This window comes from Narcine bancroftii, chromosome 9 (assembly GCF_036971445.1).
Source record: "Narcine bancroftii isolate sNarBan1 chromosome 9, sNarBan1.hap1, whole genome shotgun sequence".
Taxonomy (NCBI): domain Eukaryota; kingdom Metazoa; phylum Chordata; class Chondrichthyes; order Torpediniformes; family Narcinidae; genus Narcine; species Narcine bancroftii.
The window spans coordinates 107,944,660-107,972,084 of record NC_091477.1 but is presented as its reverse complement, the minus strand read 5'-3'; the positions used below and the strand labels follow the sequence as shown (position 1 = coordinate 107,972,084).

The 27,425-nt window shown below is 38.4% G+C and overlaps 1 protein-coding gene across 1 annotated transcript; it reads left to right on the top strand.

The window, feature by feature from the left end:
- The first annotated feature begins 362 nt into the window (after window positions 1-362).
- Window positions 363-27,186, top strand: LOC138742603 (kininogen-1-like). The gene is made up of 7 exons (XM_069897236.1): window positions 363-653; window positions 7,767-7,877; window positions 8,673-8,760; window positions 10,087-10,256; window positions 15,889-16,008; window positions 17,978-18,064; window positions 25,384-27,186. Exons 1-7 carry the CDS (start codon window positions 438-440, stop codon window positions 25,621-25,623), a joined length of 1,032 nt encoding a protein of 343 aa, XP_069753337.1. The 5' UTR covers window positions 363-437; the 3' UTR covers window positions 25,624-27,186.
- The last annotated feature ends 239 nt before the right edge of the window (window positions 27,187-27,425 follow it).

Here is a 27,425-nt window from a genome sequence, read left to right as displayed (position 1 = left end):
TTTTCTAAGCAGTCCGTTTATTTGACTGAATAGCTATGTTGCATATATGACTTGAAAAAGATTGTGATATCAAAATATAAGATTGAAATTATCTTCATCTCTCTTTTTTGCATGGCAGGTTAAACAACTTTGATTATCAGTGCTAAACTCTGGTGGTGTCTGGGTTAAATGGGGGTGAGGGGGCAGAAGGCCGAGATGTAGAAATATCTGCTTTTTTATCTTGAGGTTAAGGTCCTTCAAAGTTAGACTGATGTCAAATGTTTGTTCAGTATTGTAGATTAAATGTGATAACGTTGCATAAATAACATTGTTGACTGAATCGTGTTTTCACCAACTTTTCCACTTATTTATATAAGTCACAAATAAATGGGAGTTTAACACACTGAGCCCTTTTCTCCCACTGATATCTATTGGAGGCAGTGAGGTCTATACTCAGTATGAAGCTGTTACTCATCACTCTCTTTATCATTCAGCTCTCAAAAATCGATGCAGAATCAGAGCCTGTGTCAGATGAAAGTAATGAATTCCAACAAGTTGATTGTAATAATGAAGAGGTTGAACTTGCTGTGGATTTCACTCTACGAAAATTGAATGCAGAACAGGCAACAGGAAATCAATTTGCTCTTTACAGGATAATTGAGGCTGAAGTTCAGGTGAGTAGATCCCATATTGTTCATATTATCAGTATCTTCCAGTAAGAATTGCAGGTCATATGATCTTACTTTTCTAGTTGATAATTTAAAACCTATAAATTTTAAGATCATTTGTATCTCAATCCACTAATGGTAAATATAAGTAGATCCTTGATTCTCAGGACTTGGGGGGTATTGTTAATGCTTTAAATGACTGCTGAATTTTCCCATTTGTTTTGGGTTTCTACTGAAGACATTCTCTCAATCAGAGCTGAGATCACATTCAACTGTTTCTCTTTCCACAGTTCCTGTCTGATCTGCTGAGAGTACCCAGTAATTTTCTGTTTTTGTTTGAAAGCCAGAAATTTTCTGTTCTTGTTATGCAGTTTAAAGAGCATGTTCAAATTTATAACTCAATATTGCAAGACACGGGGCAGTGGCTGTCTTTCATTAGCTTGTATCACTTGTACTGTTTAACCACTTTGGAGCACCATGCCTTATCACCAGCAGTATTGTCCAGTTCCAAACATGACAACATTCTAATTCTTAGTTAATGGCACAATAAAGAAGAAAAAAAAACCTATTTAGCCAGACATTTTCTATCAGATCTCTTTATTCTATTGTAGATTAAACACTGCATATTAAATGTACAAGAATAATAAGCTGGACCTGGCTTTAATAAGACTAAGTGGTGCCTCTAACCTTTACCCTTGACATTCCGTTCAGGTTACATCAGCTGATTTTGTCACAAAATTCTTCAGAAAACCATTCTTCCTGCCACTTCACCTGATTTTCTTCCAGAAGTAATGCGTGTGAATTAATTATAATATAAAGTAAATAGCCCAATTTAACAATTTTTCCTCAATTTTGCATTTAACAGTTTAAGGACATAAGGGTGCAAAAATACTTAATCAGATTATAGAGTGAAAACATATATTTTGAGTCTAGCAATGGGAAGAGATCACTAGGAGAAGAGAATTTACTTTCTCAAGATTCCTCCATCTCTGTCACATCTGCTCCCACAATGAGGTCTTCCATTCCAGATTATCTGTACTTCTTTTTAAAAAAAAATTGTGGCTTACCCTCTACCACCATCAACTCAGCTCTTACAAACTTCTCCTCTCTACCAAAAGATGCAATCAGGACAGGATTCCCCTTGCCCTCACCTACCACTCCACCAGCCTCTGCATCCAAAATATTATCTATCCTCTGTAATTTTTGCCACCCACAATGTATTCCCATTGCTAGAAACATCTTCCCTTCTCTTCCCCTCTCCACCTTCCACAGGGACCATGATTTCCTTGTTCACTTATCCCTTCCCTATAATCGCCTTCTTGGTCCCTATCCCTGTGAGCGCAGGTGGTGTTGCGCCCACACCTCCTCCCTCACCACCATTATGGGCCATAAGTAGTCCTCCCAAGCGAAGCAACACTTCACTTGTGGATCTGTGGGAATCATCTACTGCATTCGGTGCATTGTTATGCCTCCTTTACATTGAAGAATCTGGACACAGACCGTGAGATCATTTCATTGAGCACTTTCATTCTGTCCTGCTCAATAGCGGAGATTTCCTAGTGGGCAAGCATTTCAATTCCACACCCCACTCCCATGCCGACATGTCTGTCCAAGATCTCATGCTGAGGCTACCCACAAATTGGAGGAACAACATCTAATATTCCATCTGGCCACTCTCCAATTAGATGGCACAAAGATCGACTTCTCCAGTTTCCTCTCTCTCTCTCTCTCTCTCTCTCTATGCCTCTGTTTCCCTTCCTCCAGCTCCCCCACCCCTTCCCTCTCCATTCAGAGAGCTAATCACTTCCCCCCCCCCCTATCACTTCCCAGCTTTCTTCACTTCTGCCCTCCCACCCATATCCACCTCTGACCTAGTGACTTTGGGCCAATCTTCCTCATCTGCCCCTTCCTCCTAGCATTTTATTCAGGCACCTGCCTGTATTTTGCTCATAACTTGCCCAAAAGTTTGGTAATGATTCTGTGCATAAAGAATGCTATGTGACCTGCTGAGTTTCTCCAGCACTTTTGTGGATTTATAATTGTATGTTCAAAAATAGAGACAAAGTGTGCTGAATAACATTTCATGATTCTACACATGTTCCTTTGTTATCATCTAGAATATATAACATTTTCAAATATCTGTATTCATCTTGTTTGGGGAACATGGAAATTTTGTGAGGTCCCAACTGCCAAATGTACACTGTACCAACATATATGCTTAATGTAGGCAGATATGTACATACACTCATGCAAATAACATTCCTCTATTTTTTTCTCAAGTCTTTGAGTTGCTTTTCTCCAATTATTCCCTCCACTAGTCCTGTCAATAATCAAATCTGTTTAGAACATATTCTTTCAGGTTATAACTTCCCATTTTGATTCCTTTTGAAGGCAAGTCACCATATTTTGGGTAGGTTGACTAAGCTTCTACACCACTTCAGGATTCAGAATTCCAAAGGTTCTCTGAGTGAAGAAATTTCTCTTCATGCCAGTCTGAGATAGACTTCCTGTTATCCTGAGACATTTGACCCATGGTTCCAGACTCCTGAGTCTAGGATATCATCCTTCCTGTATCCATGCTGTTGAGCCCTGATTTAATTTTGTAAATTTTCAATGAGATCTTGTCCCATTCATCTAAACTCTAGGCATCACTGGCCGTCCCTACTCAATCCCTCCTTGGACGGCAAGCCTATCATCCCTGGTAGTAGTCTAGTGAATATTCACTGCACTCTCCTTATGAGAAGCATGTTATTTTTAAATGAGAAGATCAAAACTATACACAATACTCCAGGTGTGATCCTGGCAAGACCCTATTTCATATTAATCTTTGCTTCAAATTTCTCAAAGGACAACATAACATTTTACTTCCTAATTAATTGCTGCATTCGATGAGGAATATTGACCCTAAATGTTATTTTTGTTCTTCAGTATCTCCTGAGCAGTAGTTCTGTTTTTATTTCAGTTTTCTGAAGTGCTTTTCATTTGTATTTAATGGGTGTATCTGTCCAATGATGGTTCATCAACAAATGATTGTGAACAGCACAGCTTCGTATAAACTTTTTTGGTGTCCAAGTCAATTCTGAATGCCTTTTCCTTCCCTCTTATTATATGTTGTCACAATTGACACAACTGTCTCACTCCTATTCAGAATTCAGATTTATTGTCAGAGTTCATGCATGACATGAGATTCTTTTTTTTCTGCAGGCGAGGCAGAATTACTACTTATTGGTAGAGTAAAAAATACTGTACTCATATAAACAAATTTAGGAAAGTAAACAAACTAATTGTGCAATACAAAGAAAAAAAAATCAATAAAGTGCAAAAGTCAGTCCTTAAATGAGTCGCTGATTAAGTTTGATGTTGAGGAGTCTGATGGTGGAGGGGTAGCAGCTGTTCCTGAACCTGGTGGTGCAAGTCTTGTCATGCTTATGCCTCTTTCTTGATGGTAGTGGCAAGAACAGAATGTGTGCTGAATGATGTGGATCCTTGATAATTGCTGCTGCTCTCTGACAGCAGTGTTGCCTGTAGATGTTCTCGATAGTGAAGAGGGTTTTGCCTGTGATGTCTTGGGCTGTGACCATTACCTTTTGGAGAGCTTTAAGCTCAGAGGTATTGGTGTTCCCATACTAGACTGTGATGCAGCTGATCAGGACTTACCACCATACTTTTGTAGAAATCTACCAAGGTTTCAGATGTCATACCAAAGCTCTTCAAACTCCTGAGGCAGTAGAGGCACTGATATGCTTTCTCCATAATACCATTAGTGTGTTGGGTCCAGGAAAGACCCTCCGAGATGGTGACTTCCAAGAACTTAAGTTTGCTCACCTTTCCACCTCTGATTTCCCAATGATCTCTATAAAACCTCTGGTTTTCCCTTCCTGATATCACCAATCGGCTCCTTGACTCTCCCACTATTGAAAACACCTTAATGTTTACACTGACAAGCCCTCTTTTCATCTCAACATGCTTGAATAAAGCTATTTCTAATCTTCAAAACTTTCATTGATTCACGTGTTGGGACATACAGTATCATATCCTATGAATTACAACATCTTTCAATCTCTTACCATTTATAAAATATATCCCTTTTCTAACTTTTTGATCAAAAGGGATGATCCTCGCAAGTTTCCACATTATATTCCATCTGCCATATTCTTGCATATTGATTAGCTGGTCTATATCATCCTACAGCTGTTTTATGTCCTCCTCACACTAGTTTAACCATGTAGCCATCTAACAATTACAACACGGAAACGGGTCATTTTTGCCATTCGAGTCCGAACCAAATTAAATACTATCCTCTAGTCCCACCTACCTGCACCCTGCCCATAACCCTCCATTCCCCTGCAAACCATATACCTATCCAATTTTTCCTTAAATGACAAAATTGACCCTGCGCTACTACTTCTCCCGGAGCTCATTCCACACAGCCACCACTCTCTGAGTAAAGAGGTTCCCCCTCATGTTACTTCTAAACTTTTGCCCCTTAACTCTTAACTCATGACCTCTTGTTTCAATCTCTCTAACTCTTAATGGAAAAAGCCTATCCACATCAACTCTATCTATCCCTCTCATAATCTTAAATACCTCTAACAAATCCCCTCTCAACCTTGTATGCTCCAAAGAATAAAGACCTAATTTGCTCAATCTTTCTTTGTAATCTGATGCTGAAACCCAGGTAACATTTTTGTAGATCTTCTCTGCACTCTCTCTACCTTGTTGATATCCTTCCTATAATTTGGTGACCAGAACTGCACACAGTACTCTAAATTTTGCCTCACCAATGCCTTGAACAGTCACAACATCACTTCTCAACTCCTGTATTGTGGTAAACCACTCATTGCATATATTTATCTGTTTGGGCACACCCACTGTATCTGTGGCTCCTCCTACAGGCTCCTGAATAAAGGTGACTGTTCCACAGTGCCCTCCCCATGGACATGCCTTTATTCTATAGCAAATAAAAGCCTATTAGTTTGCTCAACTTCAGTCTTTTTGGAGTCATTGATGATGCATCAATTTTATTTGCTGTGATTTTTTATAATGGAGCAGATCCTGAAGCCAGACAAGCTGGAAATCGACCCTTAATCACTTGAGGCATCTACCCAACTTTGAACTCTGGCTACACTGCCTTGAGGCATTCCTGCAGGCATCTTCAGCCATTGTGTGGTCAGAGACTGACAAATTACAGGTACTGCACTGCAAAGTCAGCACCCTGGTGTACTCAATGATCAGGGATGCCATGTTGTATCAGGAGGCATGGACATTTTAAAGGGATAGTACCAGTGAAAGATTAACAGAGTCTATGCCATGCACCTCCTGGAGACCTGAAAGCAGTGACCCGGTGAGTCAAATGCCAAGGACCTCCGGGCCCTGCAAACCCTTAGAAGGGCCTGCGAATGTAAGGCTATGATGGCGGCGGAGTACACGGAGGATCTGATCAGGGATGCCTATATTGCAGGGATCAGGTCGAATTACATCAGCCAAAGACTATTGGAGCAAGGGGAGCTCAGCCTGCAGAGAGCAGTTGAGCTGGCAGGTACGCTGGAGGTGGCCCTTCAGAATATAGAGGCCTACTCAACTGACAATGTGGCCAACTCGTGGTTGCTCCGGGCATCACCATCTTGGGACATGCCATCACCTCCTCACCCCATTAATGATCTGACCACAGCGACAGTACTCTGGAAACGCCTGAGTGCTGACTTCAAAGGAACCCTGCCCTCCATGGACCGCGATGTGTACTTCCTCAATGTTATTGATAATTACTCCCATTTTCCATTTGCCATTCCCTGCAAACATGACATCTGTCACAGTCATCAAGCCCCTGCACAGTGACTTCACTTTATTCAGCTTCCCCAGCTATATTCCTAGTGACCAGGGGTCTTCTTTTTTGAGTGACGAGCTGCACCAGTATCTGCTGGCCAGAGTCATTGCCATGAGCAGGACCACCAGCTACAACCCCTGGGGGAACAGGCAGGTGGAAAGGGAGAATAGCTTAGTTTGGAAGGCTGTTCTCCTAGCCCTGTGATCTAGGGGCCTTTCAGTCTCCTGCACTCCTTCCAGAGGCTCTCTACTCCATCAGTTCCCTCCTATATATACTGCCACAAATGCCACACCATACAAACACATGTTTTCCTTTCCCAGGAAATCTGTGACCGGGACCATGCTGCTGGCATGGTTGACATCCCCAGGGCCAGTCCTACTCTGGAAGCATGTGAGGATTCATAGTCTGACCCTCTGGTCAAAAGGGTCCACCTCCTCCATGCCAACCCCCAATATGCCTACATGGCATACCATGATGGCATGAGGACATTGTCTCCATTAAGGATCTGGTGCCCTTAGGACCTCCAGTGATTACTCCACACCCCCAACCCCCTCACCCCTAGCCACCCACAATGCACCAGGGCCATGGCACATTACCTCACCCCCAACAGAGGACACACCCGACTTGTCGCCACATACCCATTAGCCCAACGCCGACGATTGCACACAGGCACCCCTAACTGCCCAGGACCCCACCACTGTGCCATAATTGCAGCCAGTATTATGATAGTCACAGTGAAAAACCAGACCACCTGAAAGATGTAATTTCTCCCCGCTAGACACTTAAAAAAAAAACCAAGGGGTGATGTGGTAAACCACTGTATGTATATATTTATCTGTTTGGGCACACCCATTGGCCGACAGTACCTGTGGCTCCTCACACAGGCTCCTGAATAAAGGTGACTGTTCCATGACCCCCTCTGCAGTGCAGGACAATCGAGCAGCATGGATGTGCCTTTGTTCTATAGCAAATAAAAGCCTATCAGTTTGCTCATCTTCAGTCTTTTGAAGTCATTGATGATGTATCAAGTATTATTGGCAAACTAGCAAACTTGGATTTATTATATTTGATTTATTCAACCAAATTGTCGACATAGATGGTGAACAATGGTGGGCTCCAACACAGTGTCCTGTGACATTCTATTGGTGACAGCTTTCTCACCTGGAAAAGGCTGTATTAACTTTTATTAATAACTTTGGTGTTGCATATTTTTATATTTTCTTAAAATCTGTTTGACCTCATATTTGTGGTTTGAGAATCTAAAATGTTTATGAGACAAAAATTGTTTTTGATAGGAAGAACAAGGAAGACACTACTCTCTCACATTTTCTATTCGTGAAACAGATTGCCCCATTGTAAGTACAAAGATCTGGAAAGACTGCAACTACAGAAAACCCAGAGAAGCTGTAAGTTTTCTAAAATTTCCATATTAAAACATCCTTCCTGACAAATAGCAAATTAGTTCAGCGTAATAGCTCAACTGTTTGGAAAATGTGTTCGATTCTCACCTCGGGTTTTATCAATTGGATTCTGTATGTTCTCTCTTTTTCTAAGTGCAAGACACAAATATGACTGGCGTCTTTAAATTATTCCTTATCATGGATTAATGACAAAAATAATCAATGGGGAGTTGATGGGTATGTGAGAGTGAGAAAATTAATTCTCAAGACAGTGAAATAAGCAGAGGACAAATGGCATTGATTGGTTGCTCCACTGGGAGCCACCATGGGTGCAAAAGGCTCTTTCTGTGACAATAGTCATTTAATAAAACTATGAGATAAAGATTTTCCAAGTTTGCAGTTTGCAGCAGTCTGGTGAATGAAATTATCTGAAAATGCTCAAGTTCCCTTTCAGTGGATATGTTATGGGCTGTCCTTAAGAAAAAGGATTTGTTGTATAGATTTTACATTGACTTATTTTTGTACTTGGACAAATTACTTACCAAATGTGCAATGGAATTAAGGGAAGCTAGTTATTTGGCCATCTTTGTTGGTACCCGACCCTTTTACCTACTCCTTTTGTACAGAACTGGTGGATAGATCTGGGCATAAGTAAGAAAAGGGTCTTGGACCAAATAGAAGCAGACAGATAGTAAAGGGCTTGAAGTTCAACATCTAGTGTGTTGTTATGGTCTTATTTTAATCACCCTTGATATTAGGATAAATTACAGTCACTATTTCTGATCCTGATATTATTTTTAGTCCATTGGTCAATGCAAGTCAAACGTATTCATCAATAAAATGCCAAGAAAAATCAGCGTGACTTCATACAACTGCACTTTTCAATCAGGTAAGAGTACTAAAAATGATTCTAAGTAAATTAAGGGATAGAAAGCATTATGCTTCACATTTAAGAATATATTTAAAAGCTCATACACACAGAAAGATGTCTTATTCAAATTGCAGAATCAAAAATGGTACTGGAAGGTTGTCACGCATTTTGGAGATGTAGAGTTCAGGACTTTGGTTTGAAAGCAATAGCATTGGTAACTCAGCAAGAACACAAGAAAATACTTAAAAAGAATAGTTTGAATAGTTTGACTTTTTCCCTTATATCAAAATGTTGTTAAATGACCATGAGAAAGAGTAATGAAACCACGTCCCTTAGAGAACAAAAAGTAGGTAACATTTTAAATAAAGAAATCCTATAGTTCACACATGTCAAACTCAGGCCCGCAAGCCAAATTTGGCCCGTGATATAATTAAATTTGGGCTGCAAGATCATATCAAATATATATCAGAGCTGGCCCACTGGCTGCCGCGCCAGTATAGCGCATGCACAGCTAATACTACAAATCCCATAATGCTTTGCAAATGCATTGGCGCCGGCCCGTCAGCCCGCTAATCGCCCCCACCTCCTCTCTTTACTTTCCTTAGCATCTGCGACCTGTCGCCTAACTCACATGTAATAAACCCCTTACGATGAATGGCCAAACGAAAGACAGAAAACAGGACCTTTCAAGACAGGTGGGAGGCAAATTCTGACCCCAGAGATTGATGAACTTGCATCTAAGAAGAGATGCCAAGTATCTGGTTTAGACCCAGGTGCATCAGAGTAAATCACAGTGTTGCAAGCTAAGCTTGGATTGCAAGCTAACATTGGACTGTTCATAGTTGAAAGATTGGATTTTCATTGAAGCAAGTTGTTATTTTTTTGACTTGTTGGCTTGTGAAAAAAAAAACATTTAAAAGGAGCTTAAAGGCTATAGAGAAATATTATTTATTGAATATTTTATTTCTCATTTGTTAATGCTTCTTCTGGAAAGAGTTTAACCAAAACTATTATTAAACATTTATTTTTATAAGAAAAAGTTTAACATTACATATGTTGAAAGAAGAGAAAACATGCAGATGTTGTTGAAAATTTTCAATAAATATTTAGTTTGGCCCACGACTTAGTCCAAGTTTGTAATTTTGGCCCTCTGTGAATTTGAGTTTGACACCCCTGCTATAGTTTATTGTACAAAGCCAGATGAATAGCAATCAAGGTAATCTCCTTTAGAGCGCTGCCATAATTATAATTATATATGATTCTTTTGGGAAATTGCTGTTCCTATTGAGATTTAGTCTGTAATAATTGTTATCGCAATCTAACCATCTGTGAATTGTTTCCCAGATCAACAGGGTGTTCATGAAAAACCACCATGCCTTGGATGTGTTTCACCCATCACAAACGAAAATCACATCATAAATAAAACAAGTTCCCATGCTACTATAACATTCAACAATAACAGTACATATGAACATTACTTTCGGATTGCAGAGGTGTACAACTTAACTCAGCAGGTTAGACTTCTTTTTACAAATATATTAATAATTCAGTTTTTTTAGATATTTGAATTTTCTAAAGGAACATAGCCCTTTGAATCTGTTCCAAAATTCAATGAGATAATGGCTGATCGGTAGCCTTTGTGCCACCTTTATTAAAACTTTTACTACCATATATTATACTTACATTCTTGTCAGGCCTGGTTCTAATTTTGCATTATGTCCAAATGTGCTAAATTCCACAATCACCACAAATAGTTTCTCATTGTCAACTCTGACAAATTATGTCATGTTTGTGTTGTATATAAGTATGTTTTTGGGAGATAAATTGGGGCAGGTTTTTTAGTGCAGGTCACGTACAAATATTTTAAAACAGATCTTATTTAAAATACCGGAGCTCTGCTTATACTAGACATGTCGGCCCCAGAGCCTTTGCAAAAGCTTTGGAAAGTGCTGCAATTCACTAATAGATTGTTGTTTACAAAAAGGCCACAGATGAAAGAACTTGTCGGAGCCGCAGATTGTCTGGAGTGGAACTTGCTGTTCTAAGAGGGTCATGCAGTTTTTGCAAGCAGAGTGAGAGAGAGAGAGAGAGAGAGAGAGAGAGAGAGAGAGAGAGAGAGAGAGAATTTAGTTCTGTAGTTTTACGGTCAGCAGCAGCAGCAGCTGGGACTGGAACAGGACAAGCTGGCAAGCTTGTGGAAAACCACATTTAGAAGACAGGTTGTGAGTGCCTGATTCAGCCTGGTCAAAGCCCTTGTGGTTCATGCAAGAGGAGAGGACTGGCTGTCTAATGTTTCACTTGAAATAAGAGAAACAAAAAGAAACTCTGTAATGATCTGAAAGAAAGAGGTTATCATCTGGAGAACCCCGAGGGGGCAAGTTTCTTCGGTAAGACACGGAAGTGGCTGATTAAAAAGGAATCAGTTGTGGGTGTCCAACAAACAACAAATCTCTCTCTCTGAAAACTCACAAGAACCTTCCTGAGTGGTAGCCATTTCAAGCACCAAAGCCTGGTGAACTTCATAAATGTTACATTCTGTGCACAGTATAAGAATTGTCTGCAACCAGTAAACTTGGAGGAATGAGAAGTGAGATTGGACTGTGAATCAAATAACTTTTCTGAACTTACACATGCATTACATACATATGCGCTTAGAATTAGATTAAGTTAGGTTAGTTAAGTCAACAGTGATAAGTTAAAGTGTGATTCTGTTTTCATGTTCAAAGATCATTAAAAGCAACTTTTGTTTAAGTAACCATTTATCTTGGTGAATATCTATTGCTGCTGGGTTTTGGGGTCGTCTGGGCTCGTAACAATACCTATGACCTCTGCTTAATATTCTGAAAACTCCATGCTTCAGGATAACAATAAATATTCCAGGGAAGATAAACCTAGGCTGTGTGATCGATCACTGCATGTAATTTACCTCTAAAATTATTCCAATAAACTTATTCTGTGTTCCTTCCAATGTATCTTTCAAAACTAGGATGCCCATAATTGCCCAAAATACTTGAGATGTTGTTCAAACATAGTCTTTCTACCTCTGCATATATACTCTTTTTTCCACTCGCCAACATTCCATTGACCTACCCCTTAATCTGAATCTGCCCATAGCATTTTTAATTATTTATGTTCATGGACTACTAATTACTATGGATGTCATCTGTCACAATTGTATCTCCTTTCTCTTTGTATTTTAATGCTTTCTATGTTGTTATGTAATTAGTAAAATGTACATGTGATTTTTGTTTTAAATCATGTGAGCTGTTTATTAATAGAAAATATTTACAATCTCAATGTAGAATCAAGCAGGATACCTCAAGTTCCATCCTGCCAATTTGAGTACTTGTTTATTTTCTCTGCTCTATATCCTCCTGTTCTGCAATTTCATAACAAAGTTTAAAATTGGCTGAGCAACTTTCAATTCTTTGAACTTGATCTAATAAATTTTATCAAAAGTCTATTGGAAATCCTTATTAACAACACTGATATGCTTACCCTGCCCATTACATTAATCACCTCTTCAATAAATTGGTCCAAGCTCATTTGCTGTAACCTACACTTGGGTTTCTATGATCAATTGAAAATATAGTTTCCCTTTTGTTACAGATAACAGCAAATTTCCTAAACGCATATCTATTTTTCTTATTATCCAATTCAAAGGAATGTATCAATGCTAAATTTAAAAAAAAATTAAATGTTGCAGTTAGAAATCTGCCCCTACTTAGTTAAAATTTCAAAATGGGGACTACGCAGTCTAAAGGATTTTTCCATTCATTAATGCCATTATTTCCTTCACTGCTGTTCTACTCAATTAACGATTAAATTTAAATATAAGCTACCTTGGAACACATGGTTTATTTCTATTTCCCACCATTTCGAATACAGATGCAAACTAATAATTTGACATGCAAAGTAATAATTGGCAACACCCCTAAACAAGAAGACAGGATCGTATTTAAATATTACCTTTGGTACAGCCACACAATGAAGAAAATAGTGGAATTGGGGGGGGGTATTTTTTTCTCCCGCATTAAACCTTTTCATGAACAGGATGCAGGTAGTAAAGCTGTCTCAGCAACCCAGGTTTCATTCTAACCTCTTTGATCACCTAGCACTTTTTCCTGTGAGACACAGGGGTTTTCCCAGGTGCTCAGGGATTCTCCTATTCAGGAAGATTAACTGGTTCTTGCAAGTTATATGAGGAATAGCTGACTGATGGGTAGTTAATAGTAATGGGATATACAGTATATGAGAGAATAGGTTACAATGAAATAAATGGAGGAATGGGATCGATCTGAGAATCAGCACAAATTGGGTAGATGATGTGGTTATGAAGTATGATACATTTTTTCATGATTTTAGCAGCCTCATATTTCTGGAATAAAAGTCATGGTAAAATACTCTGATCTCTAAGATTATTCAATGAAAGCTAGGAAGATGTAATTTGTCTGAATGACCTGCATTATTCAATCTGGACTGGTAATTTTCTTCAGCAATGGCCATTTTGTAGAGAAACCTTTTCTGAAACAAAATCATTTTAGCTTTTACTCATCTAATCATTCAAAATCTTCTAAATCTTTACCCTTATCTGCACAAATTTAGTTTTATCAGTAGAATGTAAAGTTTGCTACACTTTGTTATACCAGTATAACAAAACTCTTAATATCTTAATATCATCATCAAGTTTGGGGACGAAGCATCTGTGATTGAACTTGTTTCAACAGGAGATGAGACAGTCTACAGGGATGAAGTCCAAAGACCGACAGCGTTGTGTTCAGAGAACAATCTTGTCTTGAACTCTTCAAAATCACTTAAACTAAACTTCAGGAGGAACAGTATAGTTCCAGACCCATTATATATCAATGTGGAAAGGGTCACTGCTTTCAGGTTTCTAGATACACATTTTGCTGAACATCTTTCCTGGACTACCAATACAATCAGAGTAGTTAAAAAGGCACAACAATGTCTCCATGCCTTGAGGATTCTCAGGAAAATCAAACTGCAGGAGAAATTCTGATGTCCTTCGCTCACTGCTCCATTGAGAGTGTACTGCATTCCTGCATGGTTTGCCAGCTGCACTGCAGCAAACAAGAGGGACCTTCAGAAGGTCATCAATATGTCCCATAGATTATCGGCTGCACACCGCCCTCTTTGGAGGATTTATTCAGCTCTCACTGTCTTAGCAGAGCAGCCAAAATCCTGAAAGACCCTGGTCATCATCTGTTTGAGTTCCGTTATCTCATGGACAAACAGACTTAAAAAGAGTTTTTACCATAGAACCATAAGTGAATTGAATACCACCAAACATTGAATGTTGTGTTATTGTTTTTATATCTTATTTGTTTGATGTATGTTGTGCACTGTCAGGATGTGCACTCAATTTCATTGTACTTGTGCAATGACAATAAAAGGTTATCTTATCTTATTTCAACATTTTTTCCATAGGCCACTAACTTAATAACACTTCTGCCTTGTTTACCTTTGGAAATTTCCTATTACTGATTGGTTATTTATCGGTTGAACCTGCTCAAAATAGTGAGGGACTGTGAAAGCAGGGTGTTCCTAACATAAAATATAAAAACTGCTTTGACAGTTGGTTAAGCTATGGCCATCAACTGACAAAGAGTGAAGGGTAAATTGTACTGATATTCCACTTCATCATCTTCAAATTTATTTCTGGTGCTGATCTTAAATAATAACAGATTTGCTGTATCTGTGGAAAAAGAAACAAAGTGGATGTTTCAGATTGGTGACCTCATCAGAATGTCTCAGGTCAATTATTGTACCCGTCTGATGAAAGATCATTGATCTGAAATAACAATCTTAGTTCTTTCTCTACAGACGCTGGTTGTTCTGCTGGGAGTATACCCAACATTTTCCGATTCTCCTCACCGAGAGCAGGTTCAAAGTGGAAGATTATGTGACACATCTGCTAGGAAACTGCACAAGTTTAAACTGCACCATTAAATTATATATTTATTTCAAAGACCATCTTGGTCAAATGGTCTTGACCACAGCAATCAATTGAACTCTAGTTTATGATTTATTCCTCAGGATTTTTAATTTGCTTTTAAATGGTACCTTTCATTTCTCTTTGTCCTACCTAATTAAGCAAACCTATCTCATTTATCTTTGCATGTTTCTCCCTATTCTTATCATGCACTTTGGAGGTTTGAAGAACTTTTATATATTTAGGTCATTTAAATTTAGACAAGCAGCACAGTAAAAGAGGTTTTTGGCCTACAAGCCCATGCTGCCCAATTACACCAATTGACCTTCAACCATGGTGCATTTTGAAGAGTGGGAGGAAACAGGAGCACCCAGAGGAAATGCATGTAGATACAGGGAAAACTCCTTACAGACAATGCCAGATTCGAACCCTGGTCGCTGGCGCTGTAACAGTATTGTGCTGTTTAGGTAAAATATAATTGTTAAAAAACTTAGTCTGAGTTAATTCCAGGAAGATACTGTCATATCAAGAGTTACAGAGCATTTGACTCATAGTTCAAACAACTTAATTCATCTGCTATGAAAACATTGCATAGATTAGAATGTTTCAAAAGCCAATAATTGTTTTTGTTGGAAATCTGTTCAATAAATATTATTAGTGGAAAAATTGCTGCTATGCTACCATTTTGCCTAAGCCACTTTAATTTATGTGTTCTGTTTAAGACTATTGATTTCAGATCTAACCACACAGGTAGTATAATGTTTTGGAAAAATAATGTTTTAGAGTTCTCATCTGAGAAAACAATTAAACTTTAATCTTAACAGAATGTTTGCAATCCTAGTGCCAAATATAAATCAAAATAGGTTGATGTGTGAAATCTGTAGTCAATCCATTAATAACTGTTTATTTTTTGAGATACATGTGAAAACTGACTCATATTTTTAAAATAATTAAATGATTTTCCTCCCAATCCTTTTGTTAATAATATTTAAGACAAAAACATCCTTTTCATTTTTTGATCAGAATATTTTGTCTTTTGTATCCAAGATGGCTTAATTCTGTACATTTTAAAAGAAAGTAGTGTGAAAAAAAATAAACATGGAAACAAAATAAAACTTTTAAAATAATTGTATTGCATGGGGTGGGGGTGTTTTCCACACTAATGCTACACTGTTCATATTCTTCAAACTCAGGTGGTGGCTGGAATGAAATACAAAATGACATTCTTGAACCAGGAAACAGAATGCAGCAAGGATAACCCTTTACCTTATGAAAATATTACTAGCTGCCCTTTTAAGCCCGATGGTAGAAAGGTTAGTATTTTAAGATGAACATCTGCATTGTTTATCACTTTCTTGAGGCCTATTCACACTCAAAAAAGCCCACATTTAATTTTTTCCAAAAACAAAATACTACAGATGTTGTAAAGCTGAAATAAAACTGGTGTTGGAGATTAGAAAGGAAAAAAAGTGAAAGCCTGAGGAGGAGTAAATAGGAACAGAGGTACAGAGGAGTCTAGTTCAGCTTACCAATTGTTAGGTCTGCTTTGTTCATGAATGAGTGAGACAAACACCAGGCTGAGTCGAAATCAGGGTTCTTTGTTCTTTATTACCGGATTGTAACACTTGCGACTAACCGTGTTAGTCGGAGAATGCATTCTGCCGTTATCAGCAAAATGGTGATTTTTTATACCCTTGGATATGTGCTTAGAACATCATCATATCATTACTTGTCCAATGACTAAAACTGTTGCTATCCTTTCCCTGCTAGCTTCCTGCCTCTCAATCCATCAATGTCTCTCTTATCTTGTAAGTACAAGGATGCATTCACATCTTGTTACAGCCCTGTACATTCCCATCTCATGATGTTTTACCTAACAGGAGTACAAGGACACCTCCCCTTCTTGTTACAGCCCTGTACAGGGTAACTCCCTACACATTCCCATCTCATGATGTTTTACCTTACACTATGCATGTTCCAGAACAGATTAAAGACTGCAGAATGTTTAAAGCAGTGGTTTTCAAACTGCCCCCAAACTCAAATTCCACCTTAAGCAGTTTTTATGCCATAAGTACTCTGTGATAGCTAAGGGATTGTTTAAGGTGGTATGTGAGTGGGAAGGGAAGGTTGAGAACCACTGCTCTAGACCCAATTGTTAATGAAATATTTTGCTTGAGAAAAATTGTCATTGGCCCATTTCCTTTGGAATTATGTAACCATGCACATAAAGAGTCAATTAGGTACAATTAAAACAATGGTTTTCAAACCTTTTTGCTTCCAGTCACATACCACCTTAAGCAATTCCTTACTAATCACAGACCACTTATGGCATAGGGCTTGTTTAAGGTGGAACGTCAGTTTAGGGGGGCAGTTTGAAAACCACTGGTTTAAAGAAACAATGTAGAAAAAGCACTTGTGGGAAACTTTGGGTAGGTACAATTACCACTAGTAATGGAGCTATGGTTGTAATAGCTTAGGTTATAGGTATTTATAGGTATATCTTTTTAAAATTATTATTATTTGCAAAGATGTGTATAAATAATTGCGACGTGGGGGCATACTTATCGCTGTGGGCTGGGGTATACCCACGTGGGGTATTAGATAAGAATCAGAATTTCTTATTATGAACATGCCACAAAATTTGTTGCTTTGTGCCAGCATTACAGTGTAAATACTGCTATAAATTATATTTCAAAATAAATCAATAGTGTAATAATAATAGGGGAAAGTGAGAGAGTCTGTGATTCATTGTGCATTTAGAAATCTGATTGCAGAGGGGAAGAAGCTGTTCTTGTTCAGGCTCCTGTATGTACCTCCTTCCTTCCTGATGGTAGCAGAGTGAAGAGGGCATGACCTTGGTGGTTTTGGTCCTTGAGGATAGAGACTGCTTTTTAAAGACATCGCTTCTTGTAGATGTCTTCAATTGAAAGAAGGCTGATACCTGTGATGTCACTGAAGATGTTTCCAGTCCTGTGGATTGGCACCTCCATACTCCATAAATCTGTGGACATACATGATATAATGAAAACTGACAGTTCCAACCACACAATTCATTCAGCAGGAATTCCAATTTGATGAATACCTAGTACCACTCAAAGTTAGTCTACTTTAATGCGATCCGAACATCTTTAAATCTAAGCAGGGATCACTCCCTTTGTAATTCCCTCGGACATGCCCAACAACCCATTCCCAGACTTGGAATTTAAAAGAAATGCATTTGAAGAAATAAATCTATATTGTTATTTTTATTAAAATAAAGAAATAATATATTTTGTCTTACAGCTCCACTGCAATTCAGTTTTAATTGAACAAGTCTGGTTAAAATATATTACGGGAAAAGTGTCCTGTCGCCCTCATTTAGATGACCCGGTAATTTTATTATTCATTCTTTGTTCATCATATTAATTTCTGCAAGAAATTACACTTTTGACAGCATTTTAAAGGTGATCTGATGATCCTGATTAATATGACAAATTTCAACTTGTTAGCTTGATAGATTATTAAGTGGTTCAATTTCTGGCAAGGTGAAAAACATGAAATTTGTGGGCATTTTAATAGCAAAAAAGGGTGACTTTTTTAATGCTCCTTTATTTATCCCTATTTATTAGACTTTAAACATTGTTTAACCCTGCCCTTTTCCAACTTCTCATATTAATTCTCTGCTCTTAAATTTCCTTAAATCTTTTCTCATTCGGAATGTTTTGCTTTCTGCGTTGCCATTGCTCAAGTGACACTTCTGTTAATGCCATTTTATAATTAGTCCTCTCCACTCTAGTCTGACAAACAGGCTAACAGCCTATTCCAAAGCTATTTTTTTGTCAATTTCAAGTATTTACATTCTACGATTTAAAAACTCCAAGTCATAGTTATTTTGTCAAATAACAAATTTGTGTGTGAAACTACCAATTTTTTTTTCCAAGCGTGAAAAGCAAACACATTAGAGAAGGGCCACAGCTAACATTGGAAACAGAGCTGGCTGGTCAGCAAGAAATTATGGTTTATAAAACATCTTTACCATTGATAATATTGCAGGACCTTTAATTCAGCTTTTATTTTTCATTTCCCTCTAATTGTCTCTCATCCACTGTTTATTTTTCTGTCTACCTCCTTTCCAAAGGTGGGGATGCATGGTCCAATATTGCTGTATGGTACCATCATTTGGAGTCCAAATGATGTACAAAGAACCTGACCCTGAGTCAACCTTAAGCTCAGTGAACATAAGAACAGAAGAAATGGGAGCAGGAGTTGGCCATTTGGCCTGTCAAGCCTGATCCGCCATTCATTGAGATCATGGCTGATCTAGCTGTGGACTCAGCTCCACCTACCTGCCTTTTCCCTATAACCCTTAATTCACCCAGCTATCAGAAATATATAATTGAACAGAAAAGGGTGCAAAAAAGATTCATGAGAATGTTACTGGAAAAGTAGGCTTGAACTGTAATGAAAGGCTGATAGGCTGAGAATTTTCTCCCTGGAGTACAAGAGGATGGAGTGAGTGGGAGTAGGGGGAAATCTTATAGAGGTTTACAAAATCACAAGACATGATAAATAGACAAAGCATTTTTCTCAGGAAAAAGAAATTTAAACCGAGAGGGCACAGATTTAAGGTGAGAGGGTAAAGATTTAAAAATGACCAGACACTGATGGATATAAGGAACAAATGGAAGTGGTAGACATGAGGACAATTACTATGTTCAAAAGATATTTAGACAGTAAATGGGTAGAAAAGATTTACAGAGATATGAGGCAAATGTTGCAAACTGTACTAGTTACGTCAGCATGTTTGTTGGGCTGAAGTGCCCATTTTCAGCTGCAGAACCCTATGACTCTTCTATGCAAAAACTGATCAAACTTTGTTTTAAATATATTTAATGAGTAAGCTCATCCTGCTTCCTTGGTTAGGGAATTCCACAGATTTATTACTCTCTGGGAAAAGCAGTTCCTCTTCATCTCCATGCTAAATGTACTCCATGGGATCTTGAGGTTATTTCCTTTAGTCCTAGTCTCACCTATCTTTCCTCTATCCTTTTCATAATTTTATGTTTTATAATACCCTCTCTCATTATTCTAAATTCCAGAAAACATATCCCAGGTGACTGAATCTCTCCTCACAGGCTAGGTCTCATCTCTGGAATCAACCAGATGATTCTCATCCGAACATTTCTCAGTGAGGAAACCAGAACATGCACACAGTACTCCAGTGTGACCTCACCAGTACCCTGTACAGTTGCAGCAGAATCTCCCAGCTCTAGCAATGAAGGCCAACATTCCATCTGCCTTTTTAATTACCTGTTAAACCTGCATACCAACCTTTTGCAACTTATGCAACAGCACTCCCAAGTTCTTTTGTGCCACAACATGTTACATTCTTTCACCCATTAAATAATAACTTGATCTTTTAGTTTTTCTTTCCAAAGTGGATGACCTCACATTTATTATTAACATTGTACTCCATCTGCTAGAATCTTGACCAGTCACAGCCTATTTACATCTTTCTGCAGACTCCTCATCCTCCACACAATTCGCTTTTCCACTCCGTTTCATGTCATAAGTAAACTTTGGTATGCCACATTTGGAATCCTCTTCCAAAATGTTAATATACATTGTGAACAGTTGTGGGATCAGCCTTGACCTCTGCAGCACTCAGCTCACCACTTATTGCTAATCAGAGCAACTCTCTGCCTTCTATTGATTAACCAATTCTCTATTCATGTTAATATTTTACCCCACATTCCATGTATCCTTGCCTAATAGATAAGTATTTTAAGCAGCAACCTGTCGAATGCCTTTGGATATCCAGGTTTATAACACTCACCTAATTTCCAACTATCTACTGCACTCATTATATTCTCAAAAAATTTTATTAATCAGATAGAACCTAGCCTTTCTGAATCCATGCTGCATCTACCTGATGAAATGATCTCTATCCAAATACGTTTCTATTTCTTCCTTAATGATAGCTTCAAAAAATTTCCTTACGACAGATGTTAAACTAACTGGACTATAGTTGCCTGCATGTTGCAAACTGCTTGAATTATTGTATCTTCCATTTGTATGAGAAAATCAATCATACTGTGATCACTTTCTTAGAATATCCCTAACTACAAGATCATTAAATTTATCTGTCTTGCTGCACAGGATCTGATCTAAGGTGGCATGTCCTCTCTTGTGATTCAGTAATATGCCCTTCAGGAAAGCTATCATGGATGCATTCTAATGACATCCTCTCAAGAGTGCGCAAACCAAACTTTTTTAATTTTTGTTTTGGCCTCTGCACTGCTTCCCTCATCTTCCTCCAGAAGTCCCATAATCCTGCCATATAACCATATAACCATATAACCGTTTACAGCACGGAAACAGCCATGTCGGCCCTTCAAGTCCGTATATGAATTTAAAACTTCCCCAAATGCTCTACCAAACAATCACCTGAGGCCACTGATCCTGGTCCTCCCCAGATGTTGACTGACCCGTTTGTACCTTTGCCACTTGCCTGGAACTAGTTCCAATGCCCCAGCAATCAAAAAACTTCCCTCCGACATCGCTACTCAAAAGCCACATATTCATCATTGCTATTCTTACTCTGACCAGCAGGCGGTGCAGGTAATAATTCTGAGATTTCCACCTTCGGGGACCTACTTTTTAATTTATCTCCCAGCTCCCTAAATTCGACTTGTAGGACCTAATCCTGCTTTTTTCCTGTTTCATTGGTACCTACATGTACCATGACACCTGACTGTTCACCCTCCCCTTTGACTGTCCTGCAACTATTGGAAGACTTCCCTGACCCTTGCACCCAGGAGGCCACACTCCAACTGGGAGCCCTGTGTGCAGCCACAGAAATTCCTGTCTACTCCTTTACCTTGGAATCCCTCCCAATATTATAGCTCTGTGATTTTTTTTTCCTGCGTTCCTGTGCGACAGAACTCAATTCATAGTAAGATCTGAGAGAAGATGATATTACTGTATATTCCTTTCCCTTCCTCTTTCTACCTGTACCATCCTCTACATAGGGCCGACATGCCCTGTTTCCGTGCTGTAAACGGTTATATATATCAGGAATTAAATCTAATCCCTGTATTGTCGAATGGATAATTATTGCCTTCTTTTGAATATCTTTTATCTTAAAAATACTTTTCCATTTTTAAGTATTAGTCAATATCATTTCCTGATTAAATGACTTCCTTCTTTTTTTTTTTGAAGACTTTATTAAAAATTTTATAACATGAATACAATAGAGAATTACATTTAAAGAAATATTTTAAAAAATCAAAATGGTATGATTACAATATTACATCAGAAACCCCCATTTTCCTGCCTTCTCCCCATAACCTATGACACTTTTACTAATCTAGAACTTATCCTTTAAATATATCCAATGACTAAGGCCTCCACAGCCACCTGTGTCAACAAATTTCACAATTTCACCTCCATCTGACTGAAGAAAAAAAATTTCTTCTCTGATCTAAAAGGATGACCAATTATTCTGAAGCTCTTCCTGAGTTTGGTCCCAGACTCTCCCACTACTGGAAACATCTCCATGTCTACTTTACCAAGCCCTTTCAACATTGCATAAGGATTCCCCCTCATCCTTCTAAACTCAAATGGGTACAGGCTAGGGTCATCAAACTTTCCTCATATGTAAACCCTTTCATCCCTGGGATCTTCTCCAATGCTAGTACATCCTTCCTTTAATATTGGGCCTAGTATTGCTCACAAAAATCCAAATGTGGCCTAATAAAGTCTCAGCATTACATCTTTACTTTTATATTCTATTCTCCCAAAATGAACATTAACATTGCATTTGGCTTCCTTACTACCAACTCATCCTAAGAGTTAACCTTCTCATGTAATCTATACTAGGACTTCAACGTCTCTTTGGGACTCCTTTTAATGAATTCTTTCCCCATTTAGAAATTAATATATGTCTTTATTTCTTTTACCAAAGTGCATGAAGATGAACAGATGCTATATTCCATCTGCTCCGTCATTGCTCATTCTCCTAATCCATCTAAGTTCCTTTGCAGACTTCCTACTTCTTCAACTCTACCCATCCCTTCACCTATCTTCTTATCATCTTGACTACAAAACTTGACTAGAAAACTATAAATTTCATCATCGAAACCATTTAGATACCATGTGAAAAGTAGTGGGCCCAATACTGACCCTGTGGAACACCATTAGTCACTGGCAACCAGCCAGAAGAGGCCCTTGTTATTTTCACTCTTTGAACTATGCCAGCCAATCTTCTTATCCATGTTAGTGACATTCCTACAACACAATTTTTAGCAGTCTCATGTCAAAGGCCTCTGACATTTGATGAAGGAGTCAAGCCTGAAATGTTAGCTATGCATCTCTGCCTTTGTTACATAAAGGACACTGACCTGCTGAGTCTCCCCAGCATTGTGTGTTTTTACTGAAAATCCAAGTAAATACATTCACCAACTCTCCTTTGTCCTGCTTGTTACTTCCTTAAAGAACTCCAAAAGATTTGTCGTAAAGATCTTTCCTCAAGGATACCATGCCAACTTCGGCCTGGTCTATCTTGTACTGTACAGGTACACCCCGACTTCCAACCAGAATTGGGACCGAAGGATCGGTCATATCTCGAAATGGATGCAAGTCGGAATTTTGCCTGTTCACGTGGATACCAGAGTCTTAAGCAAACTTTTTTTCATTATAGATTTGATGATTACAACTTAAAGCTTCCTGAATTTGTCAATCAACCTTGGTGAATCTTTCCACATTCTGGCCTATGCTAACCTTGTTAGTTGATGTCCTGAGATCCGTAGGCTGGGTGCGGCCATCTTGATACTTGTGCACATGTGCAACTCTTCTGTTGGCGCATGCGTGGTGGGATCACCTATTGGAGTTTGGTTGATGCATGCTCAAGAGTTAAGTGCCCTGATGATATTGAATTCACACCCTTAACCCATCACGCATGTGTCAACCAAAGACTCACGCATGCACACAGGAATCAAGATGGCCACACCCAGCCTATGGGCCCCAGGAATCTGAATAACAAGGTAAGTATACACATTTTGGTTCTTACATGCCCTGTATCCCAGTTAAAGTTCGTCAAATACAACATAAACTCTGTAAATTTTATATTTTTTCTAATTAAAAAAAAATTTGTTCATATGTGCAGATGGACATAAGCCAGGAAGTATCTGTACTTTCAAATACCTCAAAACAACATTCTTAATAATGAACTCTATAAGCTGGTCACCATGAAAGATAGGCTAACTGGTCTATAGTTTCCTGTTTTTTTGCCTCTCTCCCTTCCATAAGAGTGGGAGATATTTGCAAATGCAGATTGATTAAATCATAGAAAGTGATACGAATCTAAAATTATTTGCTTTGTTTAAAATTTCTGACAATAATAATGCATTTAGATGACTTTTTATACAAGATTTTTTGAGTCTGTATATTTTTCAACATTATAAATCCATATTTAAGGTGTCACAGTTAGTATTGCTATTATAATAGCACTTAATATTGCCTCACAGTTCCAGCAAAACAGCTTTAATCTTGAGTTTCAGTGCTGTGTGTGAGGAGTTTGAAAGTTCTCCCTGTAATCAGAAGATCACAAGAAAATGGAACGGAAGTAGCCCATTTGGCCCATTGAGTCTGCTCTGCAAATCCCCCCTGAGCTAAATTGTTCTTACATCTAGTCCAAGTTCCAGCCTTTTCCCCAAATCCCTTAATACCTTGAATAATTAGATACCTATCAATTTCCCTCTTAAACTCTCCCAATGACTGGCCTCCACAGCTGGATGTGGCAACGAATTGCACAAATCCACAACCCTCTGGCTAAAGAAATTTCTCCTTATCTTTGTTTTAAATGGGCATCTTCTTATTCTAAGACTGTAGGTTTTCTCCAGGACCTCTCATTTCCTCTCACATTGCTAAGATCGATGGGTTAATTAGCTAATGCAAACTTTATCTTTTGTAGATGAATGATTGAATCTTGGAGGGGGATTAGTGGGTGATAGATGGGTCTATGGGGTAAACAAGTGAAAGGAAATAAGATTGCTGTGTGCGCCACCATATACAGTTAGTTGAATGGCATCCTATCCTGTAAGGAATTATGGAAATATTTAAATTTAAGATTGTAATACTGTATCTGCCAATGTATAAGATGCCTCCTGTTTTAGAACACCCCCCCCCCCGAATTTCTACCTAAAATGTAGGTTTTGAGCTATATTCGCTGTATAAGGCTACCCAAACTTACTACCCTAATAGTCCTTTACCAACTATCCCACTGACAAGTGAGGTAATGCTATCACAAAATTTTAAAAGCAAATTATCCAGTAAAGGTTTAAATCTTATTAATATATTTTGAAATAAACTACCTTTGGCTCCTTTAACAGACCGTTTAAAGGCTGTACAGAGCTGACAGCAGTCAAATTGGGCAGATGGACCCCAAGGGAGACTTTGCTGTTAAGGTTTGGATTTTATACAGTGCAGGGGAGTGCTGAGACTTCACTGTAAAAGTTTGGATTTACTTGGCACATAAGGGTTCTGGGGTAAAATTTTTAAAGTTCAAATACTGTCTTATATGTTGGCATATACGATAAATCTAATACGTAGACAGTACACTTTAAGAAAAGTGAAGAAAAAAATCTAAACTTTTGGAATGGTGAATTATTACAAAGACATTTAATAACATTAAATTTCCCACCCAATAGACGATCACTTTGCGACTAGCAGGATGGGGACCATTTTCAAGAATGTCCTTTTCCCAAAAATCTAAAATACAGTCAAATTCAACAGAGGTCCACTCCTCTGCGGAAGATACAGCTATTCCTCATACCAGCACCTGCCCAGGTGAACCATGGAAGCCCATACATTTCGTTAAACCAGCTCTTCCACTGACTAAGGAGCACCATGACAGTGGAGAAGATGAAAGTACAGAGGAACATCATTAAAGTCTTTTAGGCACAACAGTCTCTGCATTCATGTAAAAATAACATGAACTAAACACTACATAAAGATTTATGGTTGTAATTTCAAAGTTCTTGTTTCAAATAAACCTGGTCTTTTTTCACAAGAGTTATTTTATGGAATCTCTCAAGTATCACGAAGGTGGGGGTACATAATAATCTGCAAAATTTTCACCAATGGATTTGTATTAACAATTGCACCAGTGCACACATACTCATGGTGCCAACATGTGAAGCTTAAGTGATTCCATTGAAATATATTTTTTTAAGTGTGAAATGTGTAAAATTAGAAAAAGGACTACAGTGGTTTAAAATAACAAGTTCAGTTGATGTTCTGCCCTATATGTAACACTGGACAACAAATTTTTCCAAAAGGTTTGCTTCCTGAAAAAAAAAAATTGGGGATTATGATAGACAACTTCAAGCTGAACACAAGATAATTTCAGATTTGCTGTATCATGTATGAAGTTGGAGAAACATTAAATTAACTCTGCATGTTTAATCACATGGTGATGTTGACACATTGTGTTAGCTCAACTGACCTAAAAATGTTTTCCTGCTGATCTTCATTGGTACTCAGCATCTGATGCCTCTCATGTCAGTGTCCAGGATTAGATGGATTCTGGTTGCCTTGATGCAGCTTTTCCATGATCGCAAAGTCCTGGTAAAACCTTTTGCCATGTTCATCACTGAGTGCTCCAAGATCTGCAGGGAAGATGTCCATGTGCGAACTGAGAAAAATGAATATTCAATGACATGTTGCACTTCATGATGTTGTCTGCTTGAAATAGACTTAAAATATGACAGGAAATCACAAAAATAGGTTATATCTAAAAATCTGTAGGTGATAGGAAAATTTTAAGCTGATTTTCCTGATCAGCAGCCCAAAATCCATAATATGCCCAAAGGTGTTCAGGAACAAGTTGTCCTGTGAAATTAAACAGACCTTATTACTCACCAAATAATGGGTACAACTCCAATAATTCATGGTCAATTATCTAAATCATAATGGCTCATTTGGTGATTTCTCTCATGCTCCCTTGATGTTTCTCACTGTAACCGCCTTTCTCATTGTTCCTCGAAATTTGCCAAGGCCTCGGTTCCTACTCTCCCTTGAAACTCACTGGAACTCTTGTTCCTGAATTTCCTCGAAGATCACTGCAAAGACTGTTCGCACATTTTTGTTTTGCAAATCATTGAGGCCCCATATCCTGCACACTTTTGAAGCTCACCAGTTTTATTGTAAATTGTTTTTATACCACCGTGTAACATCTGTTGGCCATTAATTTGGAAAGAATTTTCAATAGTCCAGAGAGCTTAACAGGCCAGTACTAAAGTTCTGAGTATTTTGGACTAATGGAGTTTTACTGTAATAAGTACTGGCAGTAGTGTTTCATTTGTTACTAGTCCTGACAGGCAACCAGAAGCAATTGCAGAAAATGTTGGATATATTCAACAGGACAGATATATCTGTGCAACGGTAAATGGATGCTGAATGTAGTGTTTAATACTAAATAAAAACTTTGTATCTGTCTTCACTTGAGAAAAGGATGCTTCTGAAGTAATGTTGGAATGGATACATGCAGGTATTAAAAAAGTCAGCTTCTTTGGCTTGGCTTCGCGGACGAAGATTTATGGAGGGGGTAAATGTCCACGTCTGCTGCAGGCTCGTTGGTGACTGACAAGTCCAATGCGGGACAGGCAGACACGGTTGCAGCGGTTGCAGGGGAAAATTGGTTGGTTGGGGTTGGGTGTTGGGTTTTTCCTCCTTTGTCTTTTGTCAGTGA